Below are 19,221 nucleotides of genomic sequence, written 5' to 3'. Positions count from 1 at the left end.
TAAACTACTGTAGGGTTGCTTGCTTGCTTTGATTTTCACCATCTCACAGCCACAAATTCATTGGCATACGGAGCAGCCCGATCCCTTGCTGCAGGGATCAGATCTACAACAAAATCTTATGGTAATACAACATATACTAAGGCAACCATTCGCGTTGCGTATACTCTGAAGAGATCAGATTCATGGCCATCCTACTAGAACCAGAAATGGCATATGTATGGATAGACGTGTCGAAGAAATGTCCTGATCCTGGCCACTACTACAAATGTCTGCTATGCCTGCATTAACAGTGCACAACTAATGAGGAAGACCATAAACAATTACGAGAACAGGAGGACATCCAAGCAGAAGAATTCGCCAGAAATAGAGCACTTAGCAAGGACCAAGGGCCAGGGACAAAAAACAGCGCAAGGACAAGTTGAGGCTCTCTTGGCAAAAAAGACTTTAGAAAATGCATCAGTCCTCTCAGAATTGATTTGAGACTAGAGCTTAGTATTATAGATATGTAGGAGTCCTTAAACAAACCCCTTGACAGTTGAGATTCTCCTCATCCGAACAAGCAGCCAAAGTGTGGATCTGGCCCAGATCCCTACTCTGCTCCATCACATTCCAACCACATATGTCAGAAAAAAGTCCATATGCAGCTCTTGCCCAACTGAGGGCTTGAAATTAAACTGACACAAAACATATGGAAAATAACCAATGAGAACCTTTACGGAACTTGCAGATCCTCTTAATAATTCGGCTTATCCATGTACACTGAAGCAAAGATGCCTAACAAACTCGCAGATTCCGTTATCCATGATTGGCACTCACGGATACCTCTTACACAATCTACCCAGAGCCTGCTCAGTGGGAGGAATAGACAAAATTGATGCATCCATCTCACTACTGACATACGAGTTCCATCACATCTTGATAGGGTGCCTACGGATACCTACATTTTGTTGCCCGTCCTATAAGCTATTTTCTCTTGGATCCTTAACTTCCTCTGTTCTCTTAGATGCTGAACTTCCTAAACAATCATTCGAGGGCCACGTCCAGTAAGGCCCAAACTCGACAGTTACACTACCAGACTGAGCTAGTGATGACAACATGTACATTCCCTAACCTCACAAAGAAATATTGCTGAAGCAACATCATAAGACACGACAAATTGTAAACCGGGCTAGAAACAACTACTAGAACCCACATTAGGAGACAATCCATAGGTTTAATGCAGAGAAAGCTGGCCATGAGAAATGAAAAAGTCACCATGATGTGGGGAAAAAGTACTGAAAAACAATGGTGAGATTTTCTCTTCCTGTGGCCAGTCTCTAGCTACCCAGTAAGTTAGCTAACTGAGAAAGAGTACATATGGCATTTCAGAGAGCTGATAAACTGGTAGTAGACTTAAGCAAGAAGAGGACGCTCAAGTAATAAAATGTCCGGGAAATTTCACCATTAGCCGTCATTAGACCTGATGGAAACAAAGCAAGGTTAAGGGAAACTGCAATACTGAGCAAGAGAGGAAATGTACCATTGCATTCACATACATGATTTTTCTGTTTCAGCACAAGCATCACTCAGATGCCGAACATGATGTAGACGATTATATAAAGCAACATAGAAGTGTTCAAACTTCCACTATCTGTTCCAGAACTGGAGCATATAGTGTGAGACAGCTTTCATCTGTCTGATGTAATGTCACCAAACAAGTGTAAGTTCCTCAGATCAACTATTTACAAATAGAAGAGCAGAAACCCTCTCTTAGAAGTGAAAGAGCACCATATCAAAATCCTACACCTTTATATCCACTTTGAAGATGGGTAAAAATCATGAACCAATTTCAGCAATGGTACCTTGGAAGCCATATGCTCATCACTCTCCTCCTCTGCCACAATGCCATGTTTGTAATGCAGAAAAATCTCAAGAAAAACTGTTGCCTATGCAGGTCCATATAGGAATACTGCATGGCCGTTGCCGGTGACATGGCAAATTATGTAGACTCTGGCACAAACCTCAGACCAAGGCATGTATTGCAGCATCCAAGCAAACTGCAAAAAGAATTAGGGCCAGTTAGAAGCTCCTCCCTCCAGCATTACCCATGCCGAGGCTTCTTTTGCCCGGCGAATGGGAGACTATTCGATCCATCAGTGTCCGTTCTCATGCCGTTGTTGACTGCCTCTTCCTCCATAGCATCCTGTGACATTGACTGAACAAACTCCGATGACAAGTTTGCATAAAGTTCAACAACCTTTGCAATGTTCCTGTTAAGTTCCCGAATAAGAGCCACATTACGTGTCAAATTTTCTGGGATCTTACTCTCATGATTTTGGTTGATCTCTTTTATAAGGACCCTGTTTTGGTCCAATATGCTTTGAACTTGTGAAAAACTCCTCTGGAAGGTCTCCCAAACTTTGTCAGACTTGCTGTCGTCATTCTCTGGGCATGAGCCATCATCCCCACCCTTCATCTGTAATATGCAGAAAGTAAATTAACTGATGAAAATTCCATCATCTCATGCACAAACGAACCACGAAAACAAAATGTTCCTTCGGAGATGAAAAGCTCATTATCTACAGCGGGCAAGTCCACAAGGACAACGCAAAAGAGCACATTCATCACGGGGAGCCTACTCAGGCAAACAGTTGCTGATACGTCTGTTAAAGCAACATCATGCGGACCACAAACTATCTCATGTTAGCACTTGTTGGCCTACAAGAGGTAGCCCCTCAAAGATGCAATGTTGTTGACAAACAGACACACAGCCTAGTAGGTATCCATAACCGCTGCCACACATAGGATCCATCTAAAAATTACATCACAAGCATAACCAAGCAACGAGTATGGGGAGGTTGAAACGCACAAATAATCATCCCAATTGAGACATTTAGCAAAGTAAACTAGGGAAAGCATATGTAAGAAACCTTGCTCCAAATACTGGCAATCATAAAGCAGGCAAACCTCAGATCCCTTTAGCGTGTAAAAATTAGTTCACAACAAGCCAGTGCCACAGCAGAAATCCATAGACACCCAGAGACTGATTCTCTCTCTCTCTCTCTCTCTCTCTCTCTCTCTCTCTCTCTCTCTCTCTCTCTCTCTCTCTCTCTCTCTCTCTCACACACACACACACACACACACACACACACACACACACACACGAGGACGGTCACCTACCAGACAAGTGCTGATCTGCAAGAATCGACGCAGAGCTGACGATCCACGAGGACAAAGAGCTCAAAATCGAGAGTGAAGAGAGAAAAAGCGGATGAATTAGCCAGAGCCTCAGAACCTGCGAGAGCGGGCGAGGGTGCGGCCGAGAGAGGGGAAAACCTTAATACCCACCAGCCCCTAAAATGCCGTCAATTGTATATGGGTGTGAGTGATTTTTGTGTGCGTGCACAGAGAGAGAGAGAGAGAGAGAGAGAGAGAGAGAGAGGCATTCTGTTAAGCGGCCGTCATTTTTGGACGGAAGCTTGGACGCTTCCTCCTTCCAGAAAAAGATTTTGTGTGCCCCGTCCGCCTGGCAAGATCCTGCGACCTTTTGCACGGATCTCATTGGTCCACGTCCCCCAATAGTCACGAGCCCTCAGCCAATGAACACTCTCCAAGCGATCTGCAGCATGTGCTTCGGTACCGAGCCTGAGCAGGCTCGGTAATGCTGGATACGCTGCAAAAGTGCAGCCAATCACGAAGAGCCCCCCATTTCAACAACCATGTGGAAATAAAAAGCACGTGTCTTCAATTTTCAAAAAAATATTTATCGGAGGAAAAAACTACGCGCCTTCATTGTAGACTTAATTTCTGAATTTTCCGTTCATTTTGGGGTCTTTTTTCAAACAAAAAATAAAATAAAAAGACTTTATCTCTTCATTCAACAACACGCACTTTTGTGGGTTGCTCATAGTCCCTCATTTCTTTTCCCAAAATCATTTCTTTTTTCCAAAATCTTCTCAAAGGTTTACCAAGTTCCCACATGAAGCAAAATTTGGAGAGAGTTAGAGCTAGTTCACAAGGGAGTTGGGTTGCCCACTTGTGCGCAACCACTAACCAGACTTGTTGAGTTCCCTTGACGACGAGTTGGAGTCGCGCGATAGATGGAGATTTTTGGATTTAAACTATATTAAGATGGCAAAAAGTATTCCCCCGCTAAAATTAAACAAGTCGCCTTGTCGTTTTCTGTGGTTCCAAACTAGATCCTACTCTAGAGGAGGAGCATGTTTGGCAACTTGTTGCCAACCAGTTGGCCAATGGTTTTCGAAATCCTTTCATGTGAAAAGAAAATGTTTGCAACTCGTTGGCAACCAATTGCAAACCAAGCTTCCATGGGAACTGGCTCTTGACTTCCAACCTAGAGACACTTAGTTGGAAAATAGTGATTTTGGGGGATTTTGCACATATGATCATTTGTGAAATTTCAAAATTGCCTTAGATCCGTCGTTTAGAGACCTAGTAATGGTACTTTTTTTTTTTGAAAAAAAAAGCAATACTCACAATATGTGTTAAATCAAAAACAAAAGATTTACAAGCCAAGCCATGCCCAAACGGGGCCATGGCATCCAACCAACCCACATATTCTTCAGTCTAGAAAGCTTCTTACATGGAAGCCTCAAAACCAGTAATGGTACACTTTTTAACAAATCACAAAGTGACATAGGCAATACTTCAATCTTTACTTGGTGAGCCAAAGGTCGTTTTTTTGGCTCTTTGAGCCCACAAGCAGCCACTTGGCATGATCGAAGCCATTGCCCCACAACTCGAATCGCACGGCCAGGAGCCTCACAAGAGGTTGAAAAAACAAGAACATCGCTGCTTTTTACTTGTATAGCGTGGGTGCTTCTCCCTCGTTCTGGATGTCTGCACAGAGCCGACCATCGCGATTCACGTGGGTGTGGAGATTTGTGTCAGAACCAATGATGAAACAATTGCCCATGGAGGAACAGGACTAGTTTTGCAGCTTGTAACTTGCACCACTCGTAGTCTATATAGAGCTGGAAGCCAAGAACGACTGTTCGCAGAAAGTGTTAGCAAAGTTCATCATCAGTGTCCTCGCCTAGAAGAGTGATAGGCTTCGTGAGTACTTCATCAAAGGTTTGCAGGGAATGGTGTGGATGAATATGCCACTGGGATAGATCAATCTCTTGTCAACCTTAATAATGTGAAACAACAAGCTCAATATCAAGTTGATTATGGTCAAACATTGCCTAAGGGTATGCAACGGCACTGGAATGGGGGTTGATAGCATGCTACTCACAACATGGTAGGAGATGATCAAGCTCAATCACATAGTGAATGCATATCGAAAGTCCGAGCCTTCTCAAGCAAGGAAGCAATTAAGGATGTGGATATTGCACATTCTATGGATTTGCATGCTTCTTACATAGATAAGGCGCATGTGTCAGAAGATGAGCCGAACAAGATGCCTTGCCACCTGTGTTTCCAAGTATTTCTTCAGCAAGGGGATGTTAAAACCTACAAGGGCAGTTGGCCAATGGTGAGTATTTCAAGCTCGATAAGTTTATGGCATGTTTGCATCCTAAAGTGCGAGAGAAGGTGGACTATGAAAGCCCGAAAAACTACAATGGTACAGTGGTGATTGCACGGTCAAAAAGCAGGAAAATTAAGAAGAAGATAGAAAAGGGCTACGAAATGATGGTGCATGTTCAACCACAGAGTCCTCGAGAGGCAGCCTAGGAGGAAAATCAGGGGAATAGGGTTATGGCTGCTATTCCATAGCAATGGGTACGCACATCTCAGGACCTATCCGAGCAAATGCAAGAGTTATGGCTAAGTGTGATGGACATGGGACATCCAAGAGGAGGAAGAGCCATGGCAAGACCACTATCGGGCAAGTGTTACAACTGTGGTGAAGAGGGTCATTACGCTCCAGATTGTCCCCATCCTCCTAGGGAGAGAGGTGGTATGTATCCACGATTTTGCAAGGGTAGGGGACAAGGTCAGGTTAATGGTCAAAGGGAATAGCAGGTTGAGAACCTTGTGCCACCGGCTCCACCAGACAATGGTGAGGTCCCGAGGGTCAATATTATAGGTGTCGACAAGCAAGAGGTGGATGTTTTGGCTAACAAGAGGGCCAAAGGTGAAATGGAGATAGAAACCAAGCGTGAAACTAGTCGCAAGGGTAAAGAGAAGGTACCTTAGTTCTTATTCTTGTAGAGGTGCCTCCTTTTGCATCACGTTTGGCTCAGGTCTCACCGCATCACACCACTTTGGCACCACCGCATTTGGCAAACCCTGCCTTGCCTATGATTTCTTCAAAATCTTCTTGGTAACATTCATTTGTCCTTGGGGATGCTTTGCCTATCGCAAAATGTCGTTTGGTTTAGTGAATGACTAAGCTACATTTTAGGATTGGATGAACAGGGTATTTGGTAAATATTGGGCAGGTTCATCGGGGTGTTTATGGATAATATTGGTTGCTATAGCTCTAGATCGAAGCACCTATCGAAGTTGTAGTTGTGTTTCCAGAGTCTTGATGAGGCAGGTTTCCAGAGTTGTAGTTGTGTTTCCAGAGTCTTGATGAGGCAGGTGGCCAATTAAACCCTAAGAAGTGCAAGTTAGCACAACCTAAAGCTCATCTGTTAGGCCATGTGGTGTTGCAAAATGGGATAGAAGCTGATCCAGAGAAAGTTAAGGCTCTAGTGTTGATGGAGCCTACTTCAAGTGCCCAAGATTTGGCTTCCTTGGTGCATAATCTGAAGTACTTGTCATGTTTTTTTTGGATGTTGTCACAATACGTGAATCCTTTGCAAAAGATGGCCCAGCAAGTACATGGTTTCCATTGGACTAAGTAAGCACAAGAGGCTTTTGATAGGGTAAAGGAGATTCAGTGTCAGTTACCGGCTATGTGTCCTCCGAATCATGAAGATGATTTCTATATTGCTATGATGGTTGGTACTATAGCTATTGGAGATGTGTTGTTGCAAAAGGTAGGCATGAGTTACAAGCCCATTTATTTCAAAAGCAGGTTAATAAGTTGTGGGGAAACGACCTATACCAAAGCAGAGAAGTGGGTGATGGCTTTGGTTATTGCTTGAAAGAAGGTCAAAGTGTATCTAATTGTGCACAAGTTTTATGTTCTTACGTCTAATAATTTGTTGCCTGAGGTGGTGCTACACCTGAAGCCAAGGAAACATATTATGAAGTGGGTGTTGGAGCTATAGGATTTTGAGTTTGATTTCAGATTGACCATACTAGCCGATCCCACTTAGAAGATATTTTGGTCAATAAGGGGGTTGGTTTGCTGGTTTATCCAAGGGTGGTATGAGATGAAGCTAAAGAGGAATGGCATATGAAGGGTTCTTTTACTATGTGGTTTGATGGAGCCCTATCAACGAGTGGTACAAAAGGCAGGAGGTGGTGTGGTGATACAGGACCCACAAGGCAAAGTTATCTTTTCAAAGGCTTACAATCTTGAAGATGTCCACACCAACAATGAGGCACATTACCTTACTCTTCGTTTGTTTGAAGCAGTGTGTGGAGTTGGCATATCCAAACTAGTCGTCAAAGGAGATGCATTGCTAGTTATCAAGCAATTGTTAGGCCAATGGCACGTAAAGAGGGATTCCCGCATTGGGTTTTTGCCATTAAGAAGTTGTTGAATTTCTTTGAAGAGGTTCAGTTTAAGCATGTTCAGAGAGAACAGAATCAAGAACCAGACCAATATGCTAGCAGCAAGGTACATGCACATGTTGAAGGTCTATATGTGACACTACATACGTAGGTAGGGAGACTTTGAAGGAGGTAGATGATTTTTTAAGCATAGACCAATGTCCGAAGAGTCTCTCCAAGCTGCAAAAAAAAAAAGAAGGGTTGTTCAAAAAGCTTGTTGATTTACTTTGGTGGGCAAAGACCTGATGACTTATGGTAGAGACAGGATTCTAAGGAGAGTGCTTTACAAGGAAGCAATTGGCATGGTGTTGGAGCAATGCAATGAAGAGAGTGGACATCAAGGTAAAGACCAACTGCTATTTTGGGTGCTAAAAGTAGGTTTTTGGTGGCCTTTGATAGTACAAGATGTACACTATTGGTGCAAAACCTGCACGAATGTCAGACATGGGTGAAAGGAGGCTAATACCAGAGTCACAGAGAGCTATTATAAACCATAGTGCTTTTGAGAAGTGGGGATTGGATGCCATCGGTCCTCTCCCTGAGTCGACAAGTAAAAATAAGTATATTGTGGTGGCCACTGACTACCTCACTAGGTGGGTTGAGGCCAAGGCAGTTAAGGAGGTAAATGCATATGTTATGGCTCAATTTTTCTTTGATCACATTTGTTGCCATTTTGGAGTTCTGTGGGTGCTAGTTTCTAATAGGGGGGCCACGGATTTAGAAGAAAATTAATGTGTGCATTGGTCAAGAAGTTGGGCATTCAACATCGGTTTTCTTTGCCCTATCATTTCCAATGCAACTGTCTAGTGGAAAGAGCCAATGCGAATATTATTAAAATGTTGACAAAGTATGTGTATAAGCAGAAGACAGAGCGAGAAATAAATCTAGAGAGGTGCATTCAAGACATCCTACAAGGTGGCTACAAACTTCACTTCATTTGAGCTTGTTTATGGTAATGAGGTAGGGCTGCCAGTGCATGCACAATTAGGTGTTTTGAAGGGTACATGGCACATCAATGCCACCCATCAAGAGGTTTTACAGTGTCAGATTGTTAGTCTTGAAGATTTGTGGCTGGACCAAGAGGTAGCAACAAACTATTATGTGAAGCAGCAGGAGAAACAGGTCGCAAAGGTCAATCAAAGTCTACCTAATAAGACGATATAGGAAGGTGACCTAGTGATGAAGTATGAGAGCTACTTGGATTTCATTTTTCCAAAGGAAGTTCAAGAAGAGATGGGTGGGTCCATATAAGGTGCAAAAGGCCTTTCCCAATGGGGCCAACCAGCTGGTAAGGGCAAACGACAAGTTTCTTAGGCACAGGGTCAAGTTATACTTTGACAGGGGTTTAGTGCCAGATGTGCATCAAATTGTAGTCAAGGGGGGTGGGCAACCCACCTGAAAGAGATGAAGTGCAGAGAGGTTGAAGCTTTTATACATATCTTGTACATATGGTTATGGTTTGCAAATGTGTTTAGCAACCAATCTGATGTGGCACTTTTTAAGTTCTGGAAATATGATTTTGGTTGAACATGAATGTTCAACAAGGGGGTTGGGCAATGATGGTGCAACCAAAGCCCATCAAAGCTGGGAGTGGGCATATGAATAGGCATGTATGCTGACAGCAACAAGCCAGGGTGCAAGAGCAGGCGTGGAAGACCTGTTGGGGTGTAGGCCAGGTGGCCGTGGGAAACCACTTGCTTTCCCCTATTCAATATAGGGAGAGAAAGAGGAAGAGTTGACCTCTTCTCTTTCCTCTCCACTAACCCACACAGTGGCTGCCTGTGTATCTTCCCCTTCCCTATTTCTCTTCTTCCCTTCTCTTGCACACACTCCGTACACGCACGCGCGCACTCATCAATTGGTATCAGAGCTACGGCGTCGAACCACCCGTGCAACCGCTCTCCGACAATCTACTCGAAAGCAACGGAGCTCGCCGGCTATGGCGGAGGTCGAAACTCGTACTTGAGCTCGGCGGTGGAAGATCTAGCAAGGCAGAGCCGCATCGGATCTTGGCAGTTCCCAGCTACCTGGCACACGCAGTCCCTCCTTGGCTTTGTGGAATCTTGGAGCTTTTGAAAAGCTCTACAGGGACAGAGTCAAGATCTTGAAGTTTGGAGTTGGCAGAGATTGTAGAGCTTCATAGCTTGGGGGCAACAAAGCAAGATCGGCACCTTGTGTGTGTACAAGAGAGCTTGATTGAATCAATGCTTGGAAAGCAACGAGAGCATTGGGTGCAGTCAGGAAAAGAAGCAAGCCATTGAAAGGCTTGCAAACTTGAGAAATTGCACAGCCACAGATTCAGGCAAATGAACCAAGGGGCAACATTGGTTTGAATCTTGGAGATATGGGAGCAGATCGGGCAACGCTACTCCATTGAGGCAATTTGGGCAGAGCATTGCCATTGAAGGAGGCACACTCAGGATGTAACAAAAGTTGGGCAGCAGCTTTACATTGCAAGGAATTTTGGCAGCAGGTCATGAGAGTAGCAAGGGGCAGTCGATTAAACCGAGGGGCGAAAATTAAAGCTTAACATTGATTGCATGAGTAATGCAATTAGTGAACTATGAGAGTTTGGGCTAGGAGCTCTCGAGTAGGAGCGCAACAAATTGGGGCCGCCAGAGAGAACCGAGAGCAGGAGTCCAAGGTTGTGTGTGCACTCACACACACACTCATACACACACACACACACACACACACACACACTGTGTGTAAGCACCAAAATCAAGCAGCGCTACTGGCATCGAGCACATTCGGGGTGCTGCAGCGGGCAATCGAGCAAACGATTCGAGCAGGAAATTGGCACTTGCTTGGTGTTGTGTATAGCACACACACACACACTCACTGCGTGTATGCTTGGCCTTGAACCAGTGCGAGCAAAGCCAGGCTGCCAGACCACACACACACACACACACAAAGTCGTCGACTGCAGGCAGCTTTTGGTAGAGAGCAGCAAATTTTTTTTTAATTTCACACTCCCACAATAGTGTGTGTGCCATGGCTCATTCCCACCGATCCAGCGACTAAATCCCCCGATTCCTCTCCTCGAGCTCTTAAAAAGAAAGTTTCTCCCGAGCTTGCGAGCGAGCCCAAGCAACACACAGAGCATGTGAGTGAGTGAGAGACAAAGACCAGGGTCTCATCATAGACATCAGCGATTCTCCGATTTTGACATCGACTTCTTCGACATCGTCACCCAGCTTCGACGTCCGCACACCGAGTCCGACAAGCTTGAGAGAGAGTGAGAGAGACAAATAGAGAGCTTGACACCGTGCTTGCGAGCGAGCACAAGCGATCGAGTCCGACGAACATTAGCATTTTACGGCTACCCGGCTAGCCACTTCCGCCCGGCAGCGGAAGGCGACATCGACATCGTTCCGACATCCGACCCACACCGGGCGCTTCACCACACGAGCGCGTTCCCGCGATCGACGACCGTGCTTGCGACATGCGCGGGTGAGGTACCTCTATCATAGAGGAGTGACACCCGGCATCGGCACCGAGCGCACCGATCGCCCTGTACTACACAGTTTACGGATACGACACCTTTGGCGGCTATTTGACTAGCATATTTCTGCCCGGCGACAGAAATCGGCACATAGCGACACCGACACGCAAGTTATAGGCTACAGGGGGGTTTTTCAGCCCATTCACTCACAGATTCTCCAGGTTACCAGACACAACGCTTTCACAGGCGATTTGGTAGTCATTTTGACAGCAGATTCTCTGCGGACACATGCGTTGACAGATGCATTTTGTTGTGAGCATACCTAGTACTACTAAGCTCTTTTGAGAGCAGATATCCCCGCAGGGATCACTTTCACTGCATGCAGCAGTTCTTAGCGCCTGTTTGAGCGTGTTTTTACTCATGTACATTGAGTTGCGGACACTGCCCACTGTACTACATGTGGAGCCATTTTTTGGCTATTATGGCAGTTTTCCCGGCCGTTTCTGAGACTCGGACCGGAAGAGCCCTTTCTGAGACTGTGGCTAGTCCATTTGTGTCTGCATTAGCTTTTTGGAGGGTCGATAGCGTGAGGTTTTCTTTGAGCTGGGGTGTGCTCGAATGTTGAGACACTTTCGGTGATACAGGTAGCTGGAGTTCCCCTTTTCGGTACCCTCGCCATAGGATATGTATCTGGATGGTTATTTATGCTTTTGACGTCGAGTTGGCACTCACATAGCAGTTGTTTTGTGCAGAAGATGCCAAGTTAGTGCAGTTGGCACATTTATATGCATTTTGAGTTGAGTTTTGACTCCTCATACAAAGGAAACTCTGTCGGATTTACTTCCCGCGAGTCGTGACTTCCATAGTTGGAACTTTTGAGTCTATTTCGGTTGAGATTTTACTCCCGATACAAAGGTTACTCTGCCCAAATTTCTACAGCTTCTCGCCATAGTTTGGCACCTCTCAAACCCTCTTGTCAGCGATGGCTTCTTCTTCAGAAAAGGAGGAGTATTTCATTCGGAAGTTCGATGGCAGCAACTTCACCATGTGGAAAGAGCGCATGAAAGATGTTTTGATAAACAAAGGCCTCTCAGAACCGTTAAAAGAGCGCGCAGAGGATGATGATTATACACAAGCTCAATGGGAGCTTTTGGATGCAAAACCCATGGCTACGATACGTCTACATCTAGCCGAGTCAGCCTTCTTCACTATCATCGGGAAGAAAACAACCAAGGAACTTTGGGATAGCTTATGTTCAGCATGGGAGAGCAAAAGTGCATCCAACAAAGTTTTTCTCGTGAAAAAGCTTATGAAGCTCAACATGAAAGAAGGTAGCACAGTTTCCAGTCATTTAAATGAGTTCAACTCCTTGTTCAGTCAGCTGACATCTCAGGTCTTTAAGGAGTTTGACGATGAACTCAAGTCTATCTTCTTGTTATGCTCTCTACCCAGTTCATGGGATATCTTTTGCACAGCCATTAGCAATTCAGCTCCGAATGGCAAGTTAGAGTTCAATGCTGTCACAGATGTGTTGCTCACTGAAGAGATTCGTCGTAAATCTCTCGATAATGCTAGTCATGGAGATGCATATATGGCTGGCCGTTCAACAAAGGCAAGAGGCCGTGACAGGAACAAATACAAAAGCAAAAGTAGAGAGCGGAATCCTCATAGTCCTAGCAGACACAGGAACCAAAGTAGAGACCGCAATACCAGAAATGTCGAGTGTTACTATTGCCACAAGAAGGGTCATTACAAAAAGGATTGTCGCAGTTTCCTAAGAGATCAGAAAAACATGCAAAAGGATAATTCTGGCAAAGGCAAAAGTACAGTAAAGATTGAGGAGCTCAATATTGTCGAGTCTCCCATGCCTACCACTGCAGTAGAGGATGCTCCTCCTCCAGTGATGCTCATTATGCCCACAGAGATTCATGCCGAGGTGACAACAGATGCCTCCGATGTTCTCATTTTCACTTCAGATCTCACTCCAGATGCTTTGGTTGCACAGGATGAGGGTTATGCACAGAATTGGATCCTTGATTCTGGTGCAAGTTTTCATGTCACACCGCATAGAGAGTGGTTTTCCTCTTATGCACCCATGCATGGAATAGTCAAGCTTGGTGATTCCTATGAGCTTGACATTATTGGCATTGGTGATGTGAAACTTGAGATGCATAATGGCACTACTTTTGTGCTACAGAATGTCAGACATGTGCCCAAGCTTACGAAAATCTTGCTTTCTATAGGGCAATTGGATAATCTTGGCTACACTACAGTTTTTGGTAATCGTTCTTGGATGATCCGCAAGCACAACCTTATCATGATGAAAGGAAATAAAAACCGATCCATGTACTCTTTGTTTGTTTCGAGTGTCGACGAACACTCTATCTGTTTTCGAGCTGGCGTCTCCTGAGTTGTGGCATAGCCGGCTAGGGCATATTAGCCAAAAGGGAATGAAAACACTTCAGCGTTTTGGCTACTTACCTGTGTTAGATTACACGGACTTTCCATTGTGTGAGCATTGTCTATATGGCAAACAGACTAGATTGACATCTTCGCCATTGAATAAGACACTAGGCGAACCTCTAGACTTGGTTCACAGTGATTTGTGTGGTCCAATGCCACATAAAACTCTAGGGGGGGCGAACTACTTTCTCACATTCATAGATGATTCTACCAAAAAGGTGTGGGTGTATCTCCTTAAGCGTAAGGAAGAAGTTTTTTCGACATTCCAAAAATTCCTCGCCATGGTTGAGAACCAATCAGGAACAAAGCTCAAAGCTTTTCGCACGGACAATGGTGGAGAATACATCTCCACAGAGTTCAAGGATTTTTGCAATAGAAGAGGCATTCGGCGACAGTTTACTGCTCCATACACACCTACACAAAATGGGATAGCTAAAAGAATGAATCGTACGATTCAAGAGCGAGTTGTCTCTATGATGTCTATGGCAAAGCTTACTCCAGAGTTTTGGGGGGAAGCTGTTCTGACAGCAGTGCACATCATCAACAGGTCACCTAGTTCTCCTTTGAATTTCAAAATTCTAGAGGAATTATGGACTGGCAAATGTCCAAGCTATGAGCATTTACGTGTATTTGGATGTGAGGCATATGCACATGTGCCCAAAGAACTTCGTCGGAAGTTAGATCCCAGATCACACAAATGCATCTTTATTAGCTATGGTGCAAACGGAGAGATGGGCTATCGTCTCTGGCACCCAGAATCAAACAAAGTCATTCGTAGCTCACATGTGATTTTCAATGAATCAAAAATGCACAAGAAGCCCATCAAAGATGTTGAGTACAGACGTGTTCATTTTGAGGATGTAACCTCCGAACCAACTCAGTTCAGTAGTGTTGCACCCACTCCTCAAGTGCAAGACACTACTATTGCTCTGGAGAGAGCGGAGTCCAGTAGTCAGGCATTGAGACGCTCTGAGAGAGTATCACGTGCGCCCGAGCAGTTTGAGCCGGGTATACACCACATTTTGGTCACTGACAGTGGAGAGCCAACCTACTACAAAGAAGCTATACAAATGGAGGATAGTGTTAATTGGGAGCAGGCTATGCAATCAAAATACAATTCGATTGTGGCTAATGAGACATGGGATTTGGTTGAATTACCAAAAGGCAAAAATGCTTTACCTTGCAAGTGGGTATACAAGAAGAAGTATACAGCGGAAGATCCCGAGCCTAGATACAAGGCTCGTCTAGTTTCCAAGGGTTTCAAGCAGCAAAAAGGTGTGGATTTTGATGAGATTTTCTCTCCAGTCGTCAAGATGACTACACTTCGCACCGTGCTTGGCTTGGTTGCTATCCAAGACATGGAACTTGTCCAAATGGATGTGAACACAGCATTTCTTCACGGGGATCTAGATGAAGATGTCTACATGAAACAACCAGAGGGCTTCGTAAGTGAAACCCAAAAATCCGTGAGGACCGAATTGGTTTGTAGACTTAAAAAGGCACTCTATGGCCTCAAGCAAGGTTCAAGGCAATGGTATCAAAAATTCGACAAATTCATGCAATCTCAGGGTTACATTAGAAGTCAAGAGGATCACTGCTTATACACAAAAAGGTTGAACGATGGTTCTTTAATCATCTTGATCTTGTATGTAGATGATATGCTTATCACAGGCAAATCAATTGATGAAATCAATCAGTTGAAAAAGATGCTAAACGCTCAGTTTTCCATGAAGGATTTGGGAGATGCCAATCACTTTCTTGGTATGCACATCAAGAGAGACAGGCAACGTGGAATTCTTGAATTATCTCAAGAAAAGTACATTCACAAAGTCTTGCAACGTTTTAGTATGCAGGGGGGGAAGTCATTGAGTACCCCAATGCAAGCATACTCCAAACTTAGCAAGGAAGACTTTCCCAAGACAGTGGCTGAGAAAGAGGAAATGGTGAAGGTACCATATTCTTCAGCAGTTGGCAGTTTGATGTACGCTATGTAGCCACAAGACCAGACATTGCACATGCAGTGGGAGTGGTTAGTAGGTACATGGCAAACCCTGGCAAGAAGCATTGGGAAACAGTGAAGAAAATCCTCAGATATTTGAAAGGTACAGCTACCAAGTGTTTACGCTTCGGAAACAGTGATGCATCTATTGTAGGTTACACGGATGCAGATTATGCGGGTTACATGGATCGTAGAAGATCCACATCTGGCTATGTGTTCATGTTTGCTGGAGCAGCTATCTCTTGGAGATCGTGTCTCCAAGATTGCATGTCTTCATCTACCACTGAGGCAGAATATGTTGTTGCGTCAGACGCCAGCAAGGAAGCCATATGGTTGGCTTGTCTAGTGGGAGATTTGGGCATTCACGAGGTTCCAGTACTACATTGTGATAGTCAGAGTGCCATTGCTTTGGCAAAGAATCTAGTGTTTCACTCAAAGTCGAAACACATAGTGGTCAAATACCATGTCATACGAGATACATTGGCTAGCAAGCGTATCGAGCTTGTCAAGGTTCACACTGACGACAACCCCACAGATGCTCTCACAAAGAGCCTAGCCTCGGAGCGATTTACACATTGTATAGAACTTATGGGTGTAGGATGAAGCATCGGCAATGCTTCATCAATTTTGTATAGACTAACTATACTAATGCCACTATTGGCCACCATGACCTTCAAGTGGGAGGTTGTTGGGGTGTAGGCCAGGTGGCCATGGGAAACCACCCTTATACACTTGCTTTCCCCTATTCAATATAGGGAGAGAAAGAGGAAGAGTTGACCTCTTCTCTTTCCTCTCCACTAACCCACACAGTGGCTGCCTATGTATCTTCCCCTTCCCTATTTCTCTTCTTCCCTTCCCTTGCACACACTCCGTACACGCACGCGCGCACTCATCAAGACCAGGGCAGGAAAGTGACATCGAGAATGTATGCTCAAAGCGGTTTTTTAAGGCCAAGGGGTCTCCAAAATGGGCCAAATTGGATGGTAGGTCCAGGAGTCTGAAGTGTTGAGACTATGCTATGGAATGTAGTGTTCAAGATGCTCTAGACGCCGGTCTAGACGGTTCCTCAAATGGAGCTATAGGGTGAAAGATAGGGCAATTCAAAGTTGGGATGCTTTGCAGATCCCCGACGGATAGGGCAAGTGGGGGACAGGTCGCCAGAGTTGGTATGAGTGGATAGATGCAAAGTATTTGTGGAGCATGTCGGCCTTTCTGAATCCTCAATCAAGGCCCGAACATGCAAGATATGTTCATTCAAAGATTTGTCTAGGGCCAATTATGGGTTGGATTAACAGCATTAGTTGGCATGCCATTTGGCATTTTCTTGGGCTTGCTAAAGTTCTCAAGGGTAGTGTGCATCATGAGGGCTCGGCTATAGTTGACGACTTATGGAACGCATGTCTAACCTCACCATCCTATCTTATTGTAGTATAAGTGAGAACCACGATTAAATTGTCAATCCATGGAAAGAAGATGGCTCGACTAGTGCATAGAGGCTACAATAGGTTGTCAATCTCTCAGAAAACAACTAACAACTCGCATCTAACTCAAGCTACATTCAAGTGACTGAAATCACCAAAAGGCAATCGCTCATTGGCAAACAAATCACATCCGTTACAGCATCAAATGACATCCAAACGTAATGAAACTTCTAGGACATGCTTATAAGACCTAAGCACACATGCTTATGGTCTCAAACCCCACTTTAGGTCAAGTTCCAAAATTGCGATTATTAACAGTAGTGGATTTTTTACCTAACCGTTTTCGACCCAGAATGCATCTAAATGCTTAGCAATGATGCCCAATACCCCGCCTATGCTTAGTTTTTTATTTGAAAGTGGAAATTCCTAGTTATGATGAAATTAGGCCGCGGGTCAGCGTCGCCAAAAGCTACGAAATACTGTGATGTGTTTACGTCAATGCGTAGAGCTCTTACCTTTGGTTGCAATGCAACAAACGCGACTACAATGTGACAACCGGGGAGGGAGTAGGAAGCGTGAGAAGGAGAGGATTGAGCGCCGTTAGCTCACCCTGTGTATTTTATTATCCAAAACTTGAAAATAACTTACAAAAATTGGCTTTTACCTTAGCCAAGGTTTTTGGTGGTCAAAACTAATCATCTGGGAGTTCTACCAAAGATGGGTAATGACAGGTTGATACAATCTAAAAGCTTGTAGCTCCGGCTCATTAATTACAGAGTTTATCCGAGAAAATAGGAGTTACAATATTCCCAATTTATCAAAATAATAAGTGTTTTACAATGAGAACTCCAAAAAATGGTATTCGTGTTAGCTTGCTGCTAACACGACTCATCAATTGGAGTCCGGGTTGACAAGCTATTGGAAGTCGAAGTTGACGGCAATTGCCAATCGAGTGATGTCAGACGACTTTTCCTGTTTTGGTGACCTCGGTTCCGAATCTCGAGAACCTTTAAATGCCGTGCAGATTCAAGGAGTGGAAGATTGAGAGCAAAAGTTTTGGTGACATTTCATAGCTTGGGCACTAGGGTACTAGGCATCAAATGGCACATGATTGAAAATGGAAAAAAAAAACCTTTTTTGAAAAGTTTTGGTGAACTTTTTGTGAGGCTTGAGAGGGTGGCCAGCCTAGAGGCCACATGTCAATTGAAGAAATCCCACATGAGGTATTGGGTGCCAAAGGGCTACAGTATAATACCTAGGCCGTGTGGCCTCATGGGGTGTCACAAGAGGAATGGAGCTCCCTTGGAGCTTGTGGCCATGGCGTCCATGTTGGGCGCTATGTTGGTGGCACGCATGGCAGCGGAGGGCACTCTGGCGACGTTTTCGGGTGGTTCTGAGTCATAGTGGCCTCCGTTGGGCATGTCAAGTAGGTGATGATGTGGCAGGGTGCATGTGGGGTGCATTCACACTGGGAGGGCTTCACCATCCCCCCCCCCCCGCAAAGCTTTTAAGCTTGCAACACTAAGGAGAGACAATGGCACCGTGGTTTCCTCCCCTTGAGTAAGAGGGCAACCTCATGTACTAAGAGAGAGAGAAGATCACCGTCCCTTCAAAGATACTAAGTGGGGTGCCTTGGTGGACCAATCGGGAACTAAATTCTTAAAAAGTGAAGGGCTCTCTATAAGAAGTGAAAAAAACGTTTTTGAAGGTGTCTTCTTTTTTGGCTGTGTTGGAGAAGTTAAGCAAGACCAAGGGTGGTTCTTCAGTGATCAAGAGCTTGGTGGAACTGAGTGAGGAGAGAGAAGGTCATGTTATCGGTCGCACAAGCCTTGCAAACAGTTTTTTAAGCAAGGAGAATCATCATTGCCACATCTTGTGCCCGTTTCCCCTTCCCCCCTTCTTTTTTTGACTACTCTTGTGCAATTTGCGGTGTTGTGTGCATGTGTGGGTGTACGCCGAACTAGCGGTGGTCAGTGTTGAAAAGAGAGAGAAAGAGAAGTGTTGTGTGAGTAAATGGTTGTGGACATTGCGGGATGAGTGTGCTCGAGTGTAGTGCTACATAGGTTGTGTGGGTCTGTGGAGCATGCAGGCAGTACCTGGCTGGTGCGAGTGGTTTTTATGAAGGTGTATTTGAGAGGATAGGGGTATTGTGAATACCCTGAGCTATATAGGGACATTGTCGTGTGTGCTAGGCATGTTCCCCATTCCCCTATCCAGCGTGATTATAATGTAGTGGTCTCTCATAATGTAGTGGTCTCTCATTCCCCTATCCAGCGTGATTA

General features: G+C 44.7%; 1 protein-coding gene across 1 annotated transcript; it reads right to left on the bottom strand.

Annotated features, from left to right (window-relative positions):
• Nucleotides 1-1,498: 1,498 nt before the first annotated feature.
• LOC147457094 (uncharacterized) lies at nt 1,499-4,857 on the bottom strand. The gene is made up of 4 exons (XM_086513521.1): nt 4,803-4,857; nt 3,524-3,652; nt 3,160-3,194; nt 1,499-2,455 (listed from the first exon to the last, which is right to left on the bottom strand). The coding sequence occupies exons 1-4, from the start codon at nt 4,855-4,857 to the stop codon at nt 2,081-2,083; spliced, it is 594 nt and encodes a 197-aa protein (XP_086369647.1). The 3' UTR covers nt 1,499-2,080.
• Between the last annotated feature and the right edge of the window lie 14,364 nt (nt 4,858-19,221).

Source organism: Adiantum capillus-veneris, chromosome 5 (assembly GCF_014529385.1).
Source record: "Adiantum capillus-veneris isolate H3 chromosome 5, ASM1452938v2, whole genome shotgun sequence".
NCBI lineage: Eukaryota > Viridiplantae > Streptophyta > Polypodiopsida > Polypodiales > Pteridaceae > Adiantum > Adiantum capillus-veneris.
This window is presented reverse-complemented; position numbering and strand designations above follow the sequence as displayed.